The following is a 17,816-nucleotide window of genomic DNA, read 5'->3' as shown; positions in this document are numbered from 1 at the left end:
GTCCACACGCAATAACCTAGAATACTGTTTAATACTTGATGGCTGCTCTGTCAAGTCTTCGTCGTCAGTTAGGAACCTGGGTGTGCTCTTTGATACCAATCTCTCATTTGAAAGTCACGTGTCTAGTGTAAAAGTGCATTTTTCCATCTTAAAAATATATCTAAATTATGTCATATGCTCTCATTGACAAATGCGGAACAATTAGGTCATGCGTTCATGACCTCAAGGCTAGATTATTGTAATGCTCTACTGGGTGGTTTTTCCTGCACGCTTAATAAACAAACTACAGTTGGTCCAAAACGCAGCCGCTAGAGTTCTTACCAGAACCAGGAAGTATGACCATATTAGCCATATTAGCACTGCATTGGCTCCCTATTAAACATTGTATACATTTTAAAATATTGCTGATTACTTACAAAGCACTAAATGATTTAGCTCCGCAGTACTTAAGCGGGCTCTTAACCCATTATAGTCCTTCACGTCTATTGCGATCTCAAAATTCTGGCCAGTTGATAATACCTAGAATATCTAAATCAACTGCTGGCGGTAGATCCTTTTCCTACTTGGCACCAAAACTTTTGAACAATCTTCCTAACATTGTCCGGGAAGCAGACATAGTCTGTCAGTTCAAATCTAGACTAAAAACACATCTCTTTGGCTTAGCATACACATAACACATTATAGATTGCTATAATTCAATGTTAGGCTGCATAGTTTAGATCAGCCGGAACCGGGAACACTTCCCATAAATCCTGATGTACTTTGTACATCATAAAGAAGGATTGCGTCTACGCTAATATTAGTCTCTCTGTTTATCCCGAGGTTTACCGCAAACCGCCGGATCCAGGCCATATCCAGATCTGATGAAGGACCATCACATGGACGACGACAACGCATCCCTGAAGTGCCAGCCTCATCAACACTGTGAAGGCCTCATGGACACCTCAACAAACTCATCTCCATACCGGCGTGATGACTCCGACCCCTAACCAGATGAACTGGATAAATATTGTGAAAGTTCTGATCCAATCTGACTTCTGACCTATTATGCCGCATAAATCATAATCATACACTGTTCGTTTGTTGGCCAAATGAGGACTGGCCCTCTGACTGAGCCTGGGTTCTCCCAAGGTTTTTTTCTCCATTCTGTCACCTGATGGAGTTTTGGTTCCTTGCCACTGTCGCCTTTTTTTGTCTTTATTCGCCATTGGCTTTTGGCTTGCTTAGTTGGGGACATTTAACATTTAATTTTGAATTTAACAATACAATTAGAACTTTACTTTCCTGTTATCTCTGTAAAGCTGCTTTGAAACAATTTGTATTGTAAAAAGCGCTATATAAATAAAGGTGACTTGACTTGACTTTACTTGTAGAAAACATTTCTGGATTTTTCTTCGAATAATGGACTTTATTGACAACCAAAGTTTTGAAGTCCAAATCAATCCAGTTTCAAAGGTCTTTGAAGTTCTTTGAATGGACTGTGCACGATCGCAGCTGAGGAGGGGGGTCTTATCTCGCGAAACGATAGTTAATTTTCAAAAAAAAAAAATATATATACTTTTTAACTACAATTGTTCGGATTGAGCTGATCTGCAACGCTGGGAACTACGTCATAACGTTGAAAGGTCAGGCTCGATATCGCCGGCGTCGGCGGAAGTACCGCCCCATTGTTTACAAAGCGACCAATACAATTTGAACTATCCTCCTTCGCACGGATAGTGGGGCGGTACTTCAGCCAACGCCGGCGATATTGAGCCTGGCCTTTCAACATGATGACGTAGTTCCCGGCGCGTTGCAGATCAGCTCAATCCGGACAATTGTATTAAAAAGTACATATATATATATATATTTTTTTTTTTAAATGACCTATCGTTTTGCGAGATAAGACCCCCCTCCTCAGCTGCGATCGTGCACAGTCTGTTAAAGCACTTCAAAGACCTTGGAGGCTGCATTGATTTGGACTTCAAAACGCTTGTTGTCATTGAAGTCCATTATTCGAAGAAAAATCCATAAATGTTTTCCTCAAAAATCTTAATTTCTCTTCCACTGAGGAAAGAAAGACATGGATATCTTGGATGGCATTGGGGTGAGTAAATTATTAGGAAATTCTAATTTTGAGATGAACTAATCCTTTAATTATAATAAGTGAACATGGCAGCTAACTGATTACTATTCACAGTTGCCGTGTTCAATTTCCATTTCCACACAGACAAAAATGAGATTAAAGCTAAATCTGAACGTTCAAGACTATAACCCTGAAAGATGCTCACTGAAAATAAAACTTGATTTCTTACACCTGAACTTTGGCATTAAAAGATGATTCCAAACTTTTAAATAGGACTTCCCACTGAAAATGGACACTAGAACTGGTAAGTCAACTAAAAATAAACCACTTTCACATATTTTTTCATATATAATAGACTTTACAATCATTTATGGTAAATCGCTAAATCCCGATCATTCTGAAGTCTGTACTAATGTCTTAAATATGTTGCAATTATTCTTATGCATACTTGTTCTAAATGATTTGTATAGAATATGAATGTTCTGCAAGAGAACTAATCTGTGTGAGAACTGTCATTGTCACATGACCAGCACTATAGCTAAGGCCCTTATATACTTCAAGAGAAATCGAAGAACGTACTGATTTTTGAACAAACCAACTTTGGCAAGCTGGAGTTTGAAACAGTTACCAAAGTTTAAACTCCTCTCTGTACTCCAATTGGTCCGTGGTAATGATGTAATAAGTAGGTGTGGCTCTGAGGCTCCGCCTTCTTTCACGTGGAAATCTTTTCTGGTTAATTTCGTCTGTTGAGTCGGTCGAGATCAGACGCACGCGAGTGAAAACATGAACACACTGGAGAACTGCTGCTTTATAGTAGAAAATGAAGTTGTACTTCTGATGAAACAAGACACTGTTTTCATGTTTAATACGGTAAAGCTGCTTGATTTTAAACAATCTATTGAATAAAATGATATTTAAATAAACGTTACGTGACTTTACTAGAGTGCTGAGTTGCAGAGCTCGTGCAAACAAACATATTCATGCTGCTATAATAAGATGCTTTTCTTATGTTTTATTATTAAAATGCTTGCTGTTTTCTCAGCTTTGTTGTGTTTAATTTGTCAATGAGAGGAATGAGCGCAGCATATTCATCTAACCATCGCTCTCAGCAGTGTGTGCGGCGTCAGATGTTCATAACAGTATATCACTGCTCATGTATTTCAAACAAATTGCGTAATTTTCAAAGAACGAAAAGTAACTTTTGGCAGGTCACATGTTCCTCAGGTCAACTTGACTCTCTCTCTAATGAACCTCCTGTGTAACTCAGTGTCTCTGTGTCAGACAGACATCAGGGAGACGGAGGAAACAGACGTGCACGTCTAACATCATTACACCAGTCATCTGTAGGCCAAACCCCAAAAGAGACACTAATAACAGGGTCTGTGAAGGTTAGGATCATTCAACATGTCGACAGGAAATGCTGCTCTACTGGACATGCTCAGTTAAATTAGAATCATTCAGAAGAGAAACATTCGCAAGCAAACGAACAAACGCTGAAAGTCTTGTTTGCACTGCTTACACAAGCCTGATGCAGTTTCAGTAGCTTTAAGAGAGAATTGAAGGAGATTAAACAGATGTCAACCTTGCTAGGTGCTCTGAGTTGTTGCTAGGTGCTCTGAATTGTTGCTAGGTGCTCTGCGTGGTTGCTAGGTGCTCTGAGTGGTTGCTAGTGCTCTGAGTAGTTGCTAGGTGCTTTGAGTTGTTGCTAGGTGCTCTGAGTTGTTGCTAGGTACTCTGTGTGGTTGCTAGTTGCTCTGAGTTGTTGCTAGGTACTCTGAGTGGTTGCTAGTGCTCTGAGTAGTTGCTAGGTGCTCTTGAGTTGTTGCTAGGTGCTCTGAGTGGTTGCTAGTGCTCTGAGTAGTTGCTAGGTGCTCTTGAGTTGTTGCTAGGTGCTCTGAGTGGTTGCTAGGTACTCTGTGTGGTTGCTAGTTGCTCTGAGTTGTTGCTAGGTGCTCTGAGTGGTTTCTAGGTGCTCTGAGTAGTTGCTGGTGCTCTGAGGTGTTGCTAGGTGCTCTGATTGGTTGCTAGGTGCTCTGATTGGTTGCTAGTTGTCTGATTGGTTGCTGCACAGCCTCTGCTGTGGAGCACAACACACAAACAGCACAGAGAACACACACACATACGTCAAGAGTTACTGACTGTTCTTCTACTGCACTGCATGACCAATGATAATCACCGTCTTTGCCATCAGATTACTACCCAGTTCCCTTAACTCGAGCAGTAATGGCGAACTAGATAATAAACTGGATGAACTAGCTATCTGTGTAGTTTCTGCTGGAGATAAACACTGATCTTGTTTTGTAGTGTTTGTGGGAATGTTTAGAGAAGAAATAAACGGTTGTGTGATCTGAATCACTGTGAACATGTTAAGACATATCTGCTGTCGATCGCAAACAATCAGATGAAAACGTACTCGGTTACTAACGTAACCTCGGTTCTCTCTAGAGAGGGAACGTGTACTGCGTAATATCTTACGCTATTGGGAAAACCTCTTTTCCACGAGATATTGAAGCTAAAAATTATCCTTAATTTTGAATTAATGTAAAACGCTGTGCAGCAGTATGCAGATATGGGCAGGACGGCTCGCGTGCCTATTGGCTGCCCTGCGGCAACAGCAGCAGCCTATCGAGAGAGGCGCTGCGTGACACCATCCTATGGGGGCATTTCGCGCCCATTTCGTCACGTCCCGCCAGAAAAGGCGCAATCTCGCACTATAAATACAGCTCGATAAGGCTGGTACACTGGTTTTCATCGCCGAAGCGAACCAGAGCTGTGTATGCACGGCAAGATACGCAGTACTCGTTCCCTCTCTAGAGAGAACCGAGGTTACGTTAGTAACCGAGTACGTTCTCTTACGAGAGTATCTCTCTTACAAGAGTATCTCTCGTACTGCGTAATATCTTACGCTATGGGGAACACAATGCAAAACGCCGTGCGTACTGGGATCCGACACCAAGGTCCCAAGGGCAGTAGCCCGGGGCTCATGTAGTGCATAATCACCATAGACTCACAGAGAGTCGGAGAAGAGAGGCTGCAAGCATCATTCCCCATGAAATAGCATCCTATAGGAGCTAGTTATGTTAATAGTGTTTGACACAGGCAGGGTGAACGTGTTCAGCCTGAACTGGGTAATAGTACGGGTTATTCAACACCCATAGAGCCGTTTTATCGCTCAGTTAGCGATACATAAGCAAAACTCAGCATCTGGGCCGGCACAGCGGGGCAGATAGCACTGAATTCTATACCGACAGAAGCTTGGCTTGTAAGGCGGGAACCTCTAGGTTATAAAACCTTATAAATGTAGACGGCGAGGCCCAGCCCGCAGCCGTACAGATATCCTGCAAGGTAACCCCACTATACCACGCCCACGACGAGGCAACGCCTCTCGTGGAGTGCGCTCTGACACCCAAAGGACACTGCAGGCCCTTAGAAGTGTAAGCCAGTGCTATGGCGTCGACTATCCATCTGGATAGGCTCTGTTTTGATGCGGCCAGTCCCTTGGAGCGTCCGCCGAACAAAATGAAGAGCTGCTCGGTCTGTCTGAAGGCAGACGAGCGGGACACATAAGCTCTCAGTGCCCTGACAGGGCAAAGGAGACTCGCATCCTCCTCCTCATCATGAGCTGAGAGAGCGCACAGGGAAATACCCTGGGCCCTGAACGGTGTGTTGAGGGATTTGGGCACGTACCCGTGCCTTGGTTTGAGTATGACTTTTGAGTCATTAGGCCCAAACTCCATACATGACGCGCTTACAGAAAGCGCTTGTAAGTCCCCTATGCGCTTCACTGAAGCGAGAGCCAAAAGAAACACCGTTTTGAAAGACAGATGCTTCATGTCTGACAAATGGATTGGCTCGAACGGGGCACCTTTCATGGCTTCCAAAACCGTAGAAAGGTCCCACACCGGGACTGAAGGAGGTCTAGGAGGGTTCAGCCTCCGAGCTCCCTTGAGGAATCGCACGACTAGGTCGTTCTTCCCCAGTGACTGGCCAGACACAGGTTTTGTGAACGCTGCTATGGCCGCCACGTACACTTTGAGCGTGGATGGGGTCATGCCCTTATCTGGGGACAGAAGCGCCGTAGCGCGTTGTCGACTGCCATCATTTCCAGACAGTTTATGTGTAGGAGCTTTTCCCGTTCTGACCACTGGCCAAAGAACGGTCTGCCCTCGAGCAGCGCTCCCCATCCCGAGGTGGAGGCGTCCGTGGACACCACCGTCACACTCGAGGGAGTCCCCAGACTCACACCTGACTGATACCAGTCGGTTTTCTGCCAAGGTTCCAAAGCTGAGACGCATTTCAGATCGACCCGGAGGCGAAACCGACCAGCGGTCCATGCCCCGGTCGGAACTCGCGCTTTCAGCCATAGCTGCAGTGGGCGCATGCGAAGCAGACCCAGCTGGAGCACTGAAGCTGCTGAGGCCATGAGGCCCAGCATTTTCTGGAACCTTTTGAGCTGGACAATCGAGCCGCGGCGAAAGGATTTCACGGCGCGCTGAATGTCCCGTTCGCGCTCTGGCGACAGACGCGCTGCCATGAATAGCGAGTCCAGCACTGTTCCCAGAAAAGAAATGTTCTGGCTGGGAGACAGCGAGCTCTTCGCCCAATTGACTGAGAGACCCAGATTCTCGAGATGTTCGAGTAATGTGGCCCTGTGTTCTATGAGCTCTGATCGTGATCGAGCTAGAATCAGCCAATCGTCCAAGTAGTTCAAAATTCGCATGCCCTGAAGTCTCAGGGGTCCGAGAGCCGCGTCCATGCACTTCGTAAATGTACGGGATGCCAGGGACAGGCCGAACGGCAGGACTTTGTATTGGTATGCCTGGCCCGAAGGCGAATCTCAAGAATTGCCTGTGACGTGACGCTATTTGTATTTGAAAATAGGCGTCTTTCAGATCTATTGACATGAACCAGCCCTCCTGGCGAACTTGCGCGAGGATTTTCCTGGTTGTAATCATTCTGAACTGGCGCTTCATGAGCGTTTTGTTCAGCCGTCGCAGATCTAGAATGGGTCTGAGACCCCCGTCTTTTTTCGGTACCAGAAAATACCTGCTGTATAGACCCCCATCGCTCTGAGCCTGAGATAAAGGTTCTATAGCCCCTTTGCTCAGTAGTTTCACTATCTCGGCTCGAAGTAGATGAGATACTTTGTTTTTTACCGTCGTTTCGACTCGCGCCGCGCAAAGGCGGGGGCGTCGAGTGAACTGCAGCGAATAGCCTCTTTTTATAGTGTTCAGCACCCATTTTGATACCCCGGGAAGCTTTGCCCACGCATCTGCGCGAATAGCTAGAGGTAGAATGAAATCTGGGCTCTGGCCGCGGCATAGCTCCTGTGTGCTGAGAAATAGACACTGTGTTTGCAGTGTGCGAGGCGGGGGGTGCGCTGATCACAGCAGGCAGCCCGACCGCGCTCGGCTTCTCTCTGACAGGTTGTGGAGAGAAGGTGAGCGGGACGAGCCCCGTGGTGTTCGGCATGTCTGTGCGGGAATGTGGGCGCGGGAAAGCGGGCACACTCACTGCAGTGAGAACACTGTCGGCTCGCGCCGATTGAATATGTGTTGGTTTCGTTTTTACAGAAACCGTGGGACATGTTTCGTGTAGTGTTTGTGGGCACTGTATTGTGGGCACGTACACTACATTTATTGCACAATCGACATGAGTCGATTTTATTTGTGCTAGCCCTGTATTGTGATGGGCTGTGTCTGCGTGTGGGAATGGGCACTGAGACGTGGGCATTCTTACAACACTCATAACACCGTCGGCCGTGGCCGGAACACCAGAAAATAAACTCTTTATTGGATTTATCTGGGTAGCCGTAAAAACGGCTTTTGTGTGCAGGCAAGCGGGTAAATGGACTGGCCGCAGCGGGATTTGAACACCGTCGCTTTCCCAGAGAGGCTAGGAAGGCTTTGAGACCTCGGGCTTGATTTCAATCCTCGGCCGGGGCCCGCGCTGAGGGGGGTGGCGTCCAGCAGAGCGAGAGCGCGGTCTCTGTTCTCGGGCCTGGCGGCGTTGAGAAGCAGCGGCGCCGGATTGTGTGGGTTGAGGCTGGGAGCTCCGGGCAGGCGGCTGTTTAGAGCGACCTGCTGCGGAACTAGAGCGCTTCGGGAGGAAGTGCTTCATCGCCTGTGATGTCTTTTTAACTTCCTGGAATCTGTCCGCGAAATCTTTGACGGCAGATCCGAAGAGGCCAGCTGACGAAATGGGCGCGTCGAGGAATACAGAGCGCTCCGCTTCAGTAATTTCAGACAGCGTCAACCACAGATGTCTCTCAGCCACGGTGAGAGAGGCCATATTCCGCCCAATGGCCTGTGCAGCTGATTTTGTGGCGCGTAGAGCCAGGTCTGTAGCGCTCCGCAAATCTGCAACGCTGATCGATTCAGCGCCTTCCTCTTCCATTTTTCGGAGAAGGTCGGCCTGGAAGATCTGCAAGATGGCCATTGTGTGTAAAGCTGACGCGGCTTGCCCGGCGGCGGTGTAAGCGCGACCGTGCATGGTTGACGTCACTCGGCAGGCTTTAGATGGTAGCGTCGTCTGCGCTCGCCGTCCAGCAGAGGGCGGGCAGAGATGGGAAGCTACCGCTGCTTCCACTGGGGCAAGAGAAAGGTATCCTCTGTCTTTCGCACCGTCCACAGTGGAGAATGCAGCCGAGACAGAGGTACGCACCCTGGCCGAGTGGGGGGCGCCCCAGGACCTCGCGACTTCTTCGTGAAGCTCGGGAAGAAAAGGCGCGGGCCTGGATTGTGACGGCGAGTGGTCCTCTTTGAGGAAGCATCCGTCCAGTCGGTTGCGCGCAGGCTGCGTGGGCGCCTCCCAGTCGATGCCGAGGTTGTCGACGGCTTGAGAGAGCAGACGCATCAGCTCTGATTCAATGCCGGCTCGTTTTCCAGAAGGCTCGCGGCTAGCAGGGGGGAGATCCACAGAGCTTGCCCATTCCTCACTATCTGATGCCAGGAGAGAACAGACCGCGGTTGTTTCGTCGACCTCAATGGCGGAACCGGCGAGCTTTGGTGGGCAGGAGAAGAGCGAGCGAGAGCCGCATGATCCTCACCCAGGCAGGAAACGCAGATGACATGACGGTCCCCGTCGCTGAGTGTGGCTCGGCACGAGCCGCAGGATCTTTGCATCTTGAAAAAGACGCAGCTCTTTTAGCAGAGAGAGAGACAGTGAAAAAATGTGTGTCGCAGCGGCGAACACACACACACAGTAATGAAAGGATATAACGCCGGAAAGCGTAGCAGGTACGGCGGCTAAAGGCGGCGATGCCATCGACTTCAGACACAAAGGCTCGTCCCGCTGTGTGCTTGTCCTCAGACGGCGTTGCTTCTCACTCCGGATCCAGCGATTCGTGATGCTTCGCTGAAGAGATGAAAATCAGTGTACCAGCCTTATCGAGCTATATTTATAGGGCGAGATTGCGCCTTTTCTGGCGGGACGTGACGAAATGGGCGCGAAATGCCCCCATAGGATGGTGTCACACAGCGCCTCTCTCGATAGGCTGCTGCTGTTGCCGCAGGGCAGCCAATAGGCACGCGAGCCGTCCTGCCTATATCTGCATACTGCTGCACAGCGTTTTACATTAATTCAAAATTAAGGATAATTTTTAGCTTCAATATCTCGTGGAAAAGAGGTTTTCCGCATAGCGTAAGATATTACGCAGTACGAGAGATACTCTCGTAAGAGAACCCAATCCATCACACACTAATCAAAACAATATTTAGGCCAGAATAAAATAGCTTGCCAAATATTTGATTTAAATAATCATAATTTAGGTTTTTTTGGAACAGATGAATGTGAATAAGACAACATTTTATTACGTTGGAGTTTGTACGTATCACCGCAGTTCTGAATTTAAATGTCCGGTGAGTGGCGCTGAAAGCTTAATGCTCCATTTTAAAATAACATACAGCTACACTAAACCCTAAACCTACCCGATGGTGTTAACAAAAGCAAATGTGACACAGCACAATAATGGTCTAGGTGCTTTGAGTTGCTGCTTGGTGCTCTGAGTGGTTGCTAGTGCTCTGAGTGTTTGCTAAATGCTCTGAGTGGGTGCTAGGTGCTCTGTGTTGTTGCTAGGTGCTCTGAGTGGTTGCTAGGTGCTCTGAGTAGTTGCTAGGTGCTCTGTGTTGTTACTATGTGCTCTGAGTTGTTGCTAGGTGCTCTGAGGTGTTGCTAGGTGCTCTGAGTGGTTGTGAGGTGCTCTGAGTGCTTTGAGTGGTTGCTAGGTGCTCTGAGTGGTTGCTAGGTGCTCTGATTGCTCTGAGTGGTTGCTAGGTGCTCTGAGTGGTTGCTAGTGCTCTAGGTGGTTGCTAGGTGCTCTGAGTCGTTGCTATGTGCTCTGAGTGGTTGCTAGGTGCTCTGAGTGCTCTGAGTGGTTGCTAGGTGCTCTGAGTGGTTGCTAGGTGCTCTGAGTGGTTGTTAGGTGCTCTGAGTGGTTGCTAGGTGCTCTGAGTGCTCTAAGTGGTTGCCAGGTGCTCTGAGTGGTTGTTAGGTGCTCTGTGTGGTTGCTAGGTGCTCTGAGTTGTTGCTAGGTGCTCTAAGTTGTTGCCAGGTGCTCTGAGTGGTTATTAGGTGCTCTGTGTGGTTGCTAGGTGCTCTGAGTTGTTGCTAGGTGCTCTAAGTTGTTGCCAGGTGCTCTGAGTGGTTGCCAAGGTCTTCTGACTGGACTCTGAACATTAAGGCATGTCTGTGGAAATAGTCAAGTTTTATACAGCGCTTTCAAAATTTATACAGCGATTTCACAATACACATGGTTTCAAAGCAGCTTTACAGAAATTTGTGATGCTTATAATATCTTAATATCTTATATTCACACTTAAAGCTGAGTAATAATAGTTTCATCTTGTGACGGTACAATCAATCATGCGGCTGAGATTTGCTTTATCCCAGTGAACAGGAGACGTTTTGTCAAGATTCTCTCAAAGTTTATGAACAAACGTTCTTCCAGTAACATTAATACAACATTCTTTAAGTTATCTGGTCTTAAATAATGTCCTCAAATTTTTTTTTATATTATTACTAGTTTCAGAACTTTCAGAGATCATTCCAAAGTAAATTTCACATAATGTTTGAGGACTGCACTTTATTTTAATCCTGTTTCCCATGTATACTTAGTACAGTAGTTACAATAACTGCGTAATAACAAGATATTAACCCTGAACCTAACCGGTCACATGTTACACGTAGTTAATATAGTAATTACTATAAATTGTGCTTAATTACATGGAACTATCCCTAAACCTAATCCTTAATCTAACCCTATTACAATGTAACACTGACACCTTAAAATAAAGTGTAACCACCTGACCTTAACCCCTGTAGTTACCTTATATTACCCAGTATTTTCTTAGGTAAGTACACATACTGTAAAATAAAGTGAAACAATCTGAAGGATGATAAAAGGGAATGTTCCCTTATAGTTCAAATGTTTTTTTTAAATGTTACTTCTTAATGTTACTGTTTCAGAACGTTCAGAGAACATTCAAATGTAATATTAATGTCCCATAAAGATGATACAATGGAATGTTTCCTTAACGGTCGTATAAAAAAACGTTTTTAAAACATTTAAAATCTGTATGTGTTGAACATTCAGAAAACATTCAGAAATAAAGTTTTCGTAACTCAATGGGAGCATTAGCAAACGTTATCAGAACAAATTTCTGTTATCTGAGATCGTATATTTACGCAAGTATTTTTCTTCTGCTCTTATGGTTCGTGAGATTGTTTGGCGTTGTGTCAGACGGCAGATGTGGAACGTGACCTCTGACCTCTGACCAGCGCTGGCATGAGTGTGTGAGTGACGAGCGACAGCTGGAGCTGATGATGCAATCTTCACCAGGCATTACGAAGGACACCTTTAATGGCACCTTGAGACAACCGTATGACTGACAAAAACTCCTGACTGCAGTGTTCAAACCACTGTAGATCACAACGTTACATGTGAATGACTGTAACACACTTGACCATAATAAGCTTCATTATAATCATGTTCAGTGTAAGATGAAGAGAAACGTCATCATCATCATCAGCTCTTTATGTTGAGAGCGTAATAAACGTTCAGATGTAGGCCTAGATGAGCTTCATAAACACACTCATACAGGATCGTCTGACACAGAAGTGCTATAAACACGACAACATCCCTATATTATGTGCAGCTTTATATAACATCTGTTAACTATCACACTGCACACGCTTTAAAGACTGTTCTTCCAACAACACTGAGCACTGAAAACATGTGTGCTTTTGCTTTAGCTCGGACGAGCGGCAGTAAATGGTGATCATCTACAGGGGAAATCAATCATTGACAGAAACACACTGATGAGACGCCAGTGAGAAAAGTGAAGCGTCCGCCTCAATGTCTTCTGCCACGATCGGTCGAACGGGCTTCGATCAAACAAATCACATCATTCTGAACCAGTTTGATATGTAAAAACTGACTCATTTCACTACATTCAGCTCAATAACAGTAACGCAACAGCAATCACACCGGTTCTCTAATCGTTCAGCACAGGACTGGTGTTTTATAAATCATACATTCATTTCCACAATCACATTTCCATTGCTGCTAAACTTTCCCTGCCAGTGGTTTTGAATGGTTGGTCAAAACTATAACTTAACTGGTTGAACTAAAACACCAATATTATCACGAGTTTGCAGTGTTTTTATACAATAACACATTTGCACATAAGGCACATTTGTAATGTGGTAAGCTTTGTCTCACAACAAACTCAAGTCAGACCACATTTTGAGGGTTTTGTTTCTGTTGGCCAAAACAATGATTTAACATAAATCTCCATTTAGGAGTTTCATTGTTTTTTTGTTTTGTTTTTTGGTTTGTTTTTTGGTTTATTTAAGAGGGGACAGTGCAATTTCATAAAACACATGAACAAACATGGTTAAAAAGCCAGAATTAGCCAAAAGGCTATTTTTCATCTGTAGTCCCCTGGCCAAGATGTAAAAGAAGCATTAAAATACAAACATGAAAATACATTTACAAGTCTATGACAAATCAATAACTACAATATAAATGACACTATAAATAACTCACGACATACAATACCAATTACAATATTTAAACACACACGGTATCCAATTATACAATAAAGCACAACAGGCTTGGCTTTTAATGTTGGCAGACATACATGTTAATGAGCCAAACTTCTTTGTAAAGGACTTGTAAGTGGTGAGCTGTTTAACCCCCTCAGGTATTGAGTTCCATTCAGCTCCTAGTCTATGATTTTGTATGTGTGCTACATGTACTTACAATAGTAATAACAGAAAATCATGTATAATTACAAGTGATTAACCTAAACCAAGCCCTAACTCTATAGTAAGTACATGTAGTTAATTAAATATTACTCAGTAATTATTTGAGTAATTACAATGGTACAAGGGTTACACTTTATTTTAAGGTGTCATTGTTACAGTGAAATTATATATTTCAGTAGCCTACTGAGTAATATCAATTAACAACATTTACTTACTAGGTTTAGTGTAGGATTATGATTTGGTTGAGGTTTAGTTGCATGTAATTATGCATAATTTACTGTTATTATTATGGTAAGTACATAAAACCCATGTAACAAGGACACTGTAAAATAAAGTGTTACCAAAGAAAGTGTAGCAACTATCCCCGGTGTATTTGTGTATGAAGCAGACAGAGCTGTAGGATTGTGTGGACACACACTTCACTCAGTCTCAGCTTTGCTGATGATCATTACGGTGAGTCAGGGGAACTTCACCAGGTCTGAGTGAGTGAAGCAGACAGAGCTGTAGGATTGTGTGGACGCACTTATTTCAGGGTCAGGCTCGCTGATGATCATTACAGTGAGTCAGGAGAGCTTCACAGTGACGCGCGTTCGAGCCCCCTCACCGACACGTGCTCGCGCTGTCGATCACGGAAATGGCTGTTACCTGTTTTGAAGCGGAGGTCGGCGTCGTTTTCCCCGGAGCCGAACTCTTTCAGCAGCGCCACGAACATGATACCGAAGGCGTTCTGGATGCCGAACACCGAGCCGTTGCACCACATGGAGGCCAGCATCACCACCCACCCCCAGCCGCCCTCCGGGTGCTCGAACTCCGCCGGCGCCTTCTCCCCGCTCTCGGAGACTCTACTGCCGCCGTTCTCCTCCGGCGCGGGCGCGGCATGAGTCGTCTCGCCGTCGGAGTTAGTCTCAGTCATGCTGATTTTGTGTGGCTCGCAGTCGGTGTGAGTCTCAGTCATGCTGATCGTGTGTGGATCTCCTGTGAGTCTGCTGTGAATGCAGATACACTGCGCTGATGACTGTTACACTGTAGCAATAAGCTATAAATACAGATGAGCTGCAGGAGGCGGGGCTACAGACAGACCCACCGCCCGAGAGCGTGTCAGATGAAGTCTCCGCCTGGAGAAGTCTTGATGAAGCACATCTGTCCTGCACGGACACGCGCACTCAACAGCTGCATCTGGCCGCGTCACTCATCCTGTACCTGTATGCTTTATTCACAGAGATGGAGGGAATGATCATTGACATCAGCTGCGGCACCACAATAGGAGTGTGTTTATAAGCACATACACTGAATGTGTTGAAGACAGACTCCAGTAACTCCTGCAGCTGGACTGCATCAGTCTACGTCACTGTCCGCTGCACGCGCGCGCGCTCTAGTGTTGTTAAAGTGATGCACACACACTCACGCTGACACTCGACAAATGCGAGGAAAATGAGCTCTGACCAGTTAATAAAATAATTTACTGACCTTCACACTGTTGGGGAATTAAATCGCTCGTATAAATGGGTCCCAGGAATAGACCTTTGTCCTCTGTAGTGGACATTATATTTTAGGGAATATCTCTGACACAATACATGTCACAGTCTGGATGTCCTGTAAAGAGCACATTCAGGGCTTTTCAGAGATACCAAATATTTGAAGGTTTCACCATAAAAATAACTTATCCTTGGTCTTTAAAAATGACTGACATTCGTTTAGTGATTAAATGTAGAACTCTTATGGAAATATGATAAAATATTGTGATTTTTTAAACCGAGCTACTTTTCAAATTGTAATTCATAAACCAACATCTCAGGAAAATGTTATGGCATTTCAAATCAAAATATGACTTTCTGTTACAAAACAGGGCATTGATTTCATACATGCCCCCAATAGAGGACACCAGGACTTAAATAATGACTCAGGCACAAGTGAATAGGGAAAGAAATTATATATCAATATTCCTATGAAATATTAGATTATTATTATTATTACATTTTGCCTATTATTACTCCCAATTTTGCACTTCTTTTTTCATTACATGTTGCCCCAAGAACACATTATTATGCAAATTAGATACCGTGTATACATTGTATTGAATGGGGATATTCAGTTATGGCCATTTAACCCAGATATTTACATAAAGTAAAATGGTGTATCAATTCATTCTGTTATATCTTTCATAACATAAGTGAGAATCGTTTTTATACAAATTTTTGGTAAAAAGAAAACCTGAAACTCAAATATTGATAGGTGAATGAAAAAAAATCCCATTGTTTTTGCCTATACATGAAATTTCATGTAATTTAATTATTTAAAGGGCACCTATTATGCAAAATTCACTTTTACATGGTGTTCGAACATAAATGTGTGTTGGCAGTGTGTGTACACAACCACCCTATAATCAAGTCAAGTCTCATTTATTTATATAGAGCTTTTTACAATACAGATTGTTTCAAAGCAGATTTACAGAGATAACAGGAAAATAATGGAACAAAGTTTGTTTCCAGAAGAAAATAGTGTCACAGTCCAGCTTAAGTAAGTCCAGCGATGTTTCATTTTTGTTTTAAAAAAGTTATTAATTTAGTTCATTTATATATATCGCCTCTCTGGAGTAAACCATGATGTCATCATCCAGCTCAGTTCAGTTCTCATAAAATGCTGTCAATGCAGGTGTTACCGGCCTCAGACCTAGGGGAAATCTGGGCTGGCAGCAAGGTTACACAGGCAGTGAAGCACTGTGCACCTGTGAAACACTGTGAAATAATAAAGAGACAGACAGTATAAGCATCTTTCCCTTGGCGCGTCAGCTTCTGAGATCGCAAAACTTAAGTAACTGTAAGCATTTTTTGAGTTACATATAAAGAAATAACTTCATCTGCACACTCACTGATTTGTAATATGACTCATACGTACTCTCAGTACCTGAATACACTCCTGTGATCCATAACCAATTTCACCAAAGCAATATATGTATATATATATTTACACGTTACATACTATATGCATAGAAGAATAAGTACAAAATAAACCAAGAAGGATTCACAGAAATGTCACTTTTAGGTTACACACATAAGCAAAATATTCCCACACACAAATGGGTATAGCTTAAATGTACCCAGTCTGAAAAATACATAAATCAATAATACCTTTGAAACCCGAACGCCATGTTTCATACACCATTTCACTCTCATTACCTCGTGTCACACATTTCCACGACAGGTGTAACCGTAAAGCACTCAAAATGGCGATCGAATTATAACTGCGTCACATGTACTTAACTACTCAGTTTAACCCCAAATATAACAAATACCCTCACATTAATAATGCGATTAAACATTAAAACAATGTCATCTGTCTTGAAACGCTTTTAAATGTATTTACTAACCGATTAATCTGTTTATATCTATAACCTAGGGCTGGACGATTTTGGCTAAAATCATAATCGCGATTAATCGAACAAGTTACCTCGATTCCGATTGTTGAACGATTATTTAAAAAAAATCTTTCTCATGTGTCACTGGCAGGTCTTATACTGTAAATATGTTCACGATTATTTTTTTGAATGAAAGAATGCATAATCCTATATCTTTTTGATTCTAAAATAAGGAAACACACAGATAGCTTTTAATGCTTACTTATTAAATATTTCAAACAATTGAATCAAACAAAGCATACAATGCTCGAAATAAAAACGTCTAATAAAAAAGTAATTAAGTTTTAATGTAAAAAGAAAGTTTCCTCAAAATGTAGAAAATAGTTATTTTTGTAAACAAAATAAATTATTGTAAATATTGCCATCTTAAAAGTAAAATATAAATTGTATAAAACTAAAAAAACTAATCCTTTTCATATTGTGTAGCATTTGTAAATGCTTGTGTTATCGAAACCTGCTTTGTGGAGTGGAGGCACTTGTTGCTGGGCGTTTGTCAGTCTCTCTCTTTTTTCGCGTGTTTCTTTGGTACAAGCGGCTCCTGTTGCTGAGTTGACTCAGTGTTTGAGTTCCCTTTCACACAGAGATTCCGGAAAATACACGGATAAAGTGGCCCGGGATTTGACCCGGGTTCGTTTGACTTTGGTTCATTCCAGTGGCGGTTCTACATTGAATTACACCCTGGGCGAGACCACCTTCGAGCACCCCCCTTACAAAAAATAAAATAAAATAAAAATAAAACACAAAATTATCCACAAACAGTCATATTTTATCATAACAACTAAAGTTAAAGAGAACATTATATTTCTCAATTGCACAAATCCTTCATTACATCCATCATTGCCAAAGGACAGTGGACACAATTCTGCACAAACTATGACAGTGTAAGTTATCAGAACTTTAATATACACTATATACATAAATGTGCCAAAAAATATATACAATCAGATATATAAAAAAATTAACAAGAGCAGAGAGCAACAATAATATAAAACATTAAGAATAATATACAAATAAAATATAGAATAAATATTCTATAGCACAAATACTTTATCACACAAATGTGAAAAC

At 43.5% G+C, this 17,816-nt stretch overlaps 1 protein-coding gene across 1 annotated transcript in view; it reads right to left on the bottom strand.

The window, feature by feature from the left end:
- The window catches only part of slc16a10 (solute carrier family 16 member 10), a 63,796-nt gene extending 49,335 nt beyond the window's left edge, over positions 1–14,461 (bottom strand). The window contains exon 1 of the mRNA XM_077220596.1: positions 13,979–14,461. Coding sequence (XP_077076711.1) covers positions 13,979–14,288 — 310 coding nt within the window. The 5' untranslated portion in view covers positions 14,289–14,461. The remainder of the gene's footprint in view (positions 1–13,978) is intronic.
- Positions 14,462–17,816: the final 3,355 nt, after the last annotated feature.

Source organism: Siphateles boraxobius, unplaced genomic scaffold, assembly GCF_051911475.1.
Source record: "Siphateles boraxobius isolate OS27281-9 unplaced genomic scaffold, OSU_SipBor_1 8, whole genome shotgun sequence".
In the NCBI taxonomy this organism is placed as follows: domain Eukaryota; kingdom Metazoa; phylum Chordata; class Actinopteri; order Cypriniformes; family Leuciscidae; genus Siphateles; species Siphateles boraxobius.
The sequence above is the reverse complement of the archived record's forward strand: the minus strand, read 5'-3'. Positions and strand labels throughout refer to the sequence as shown.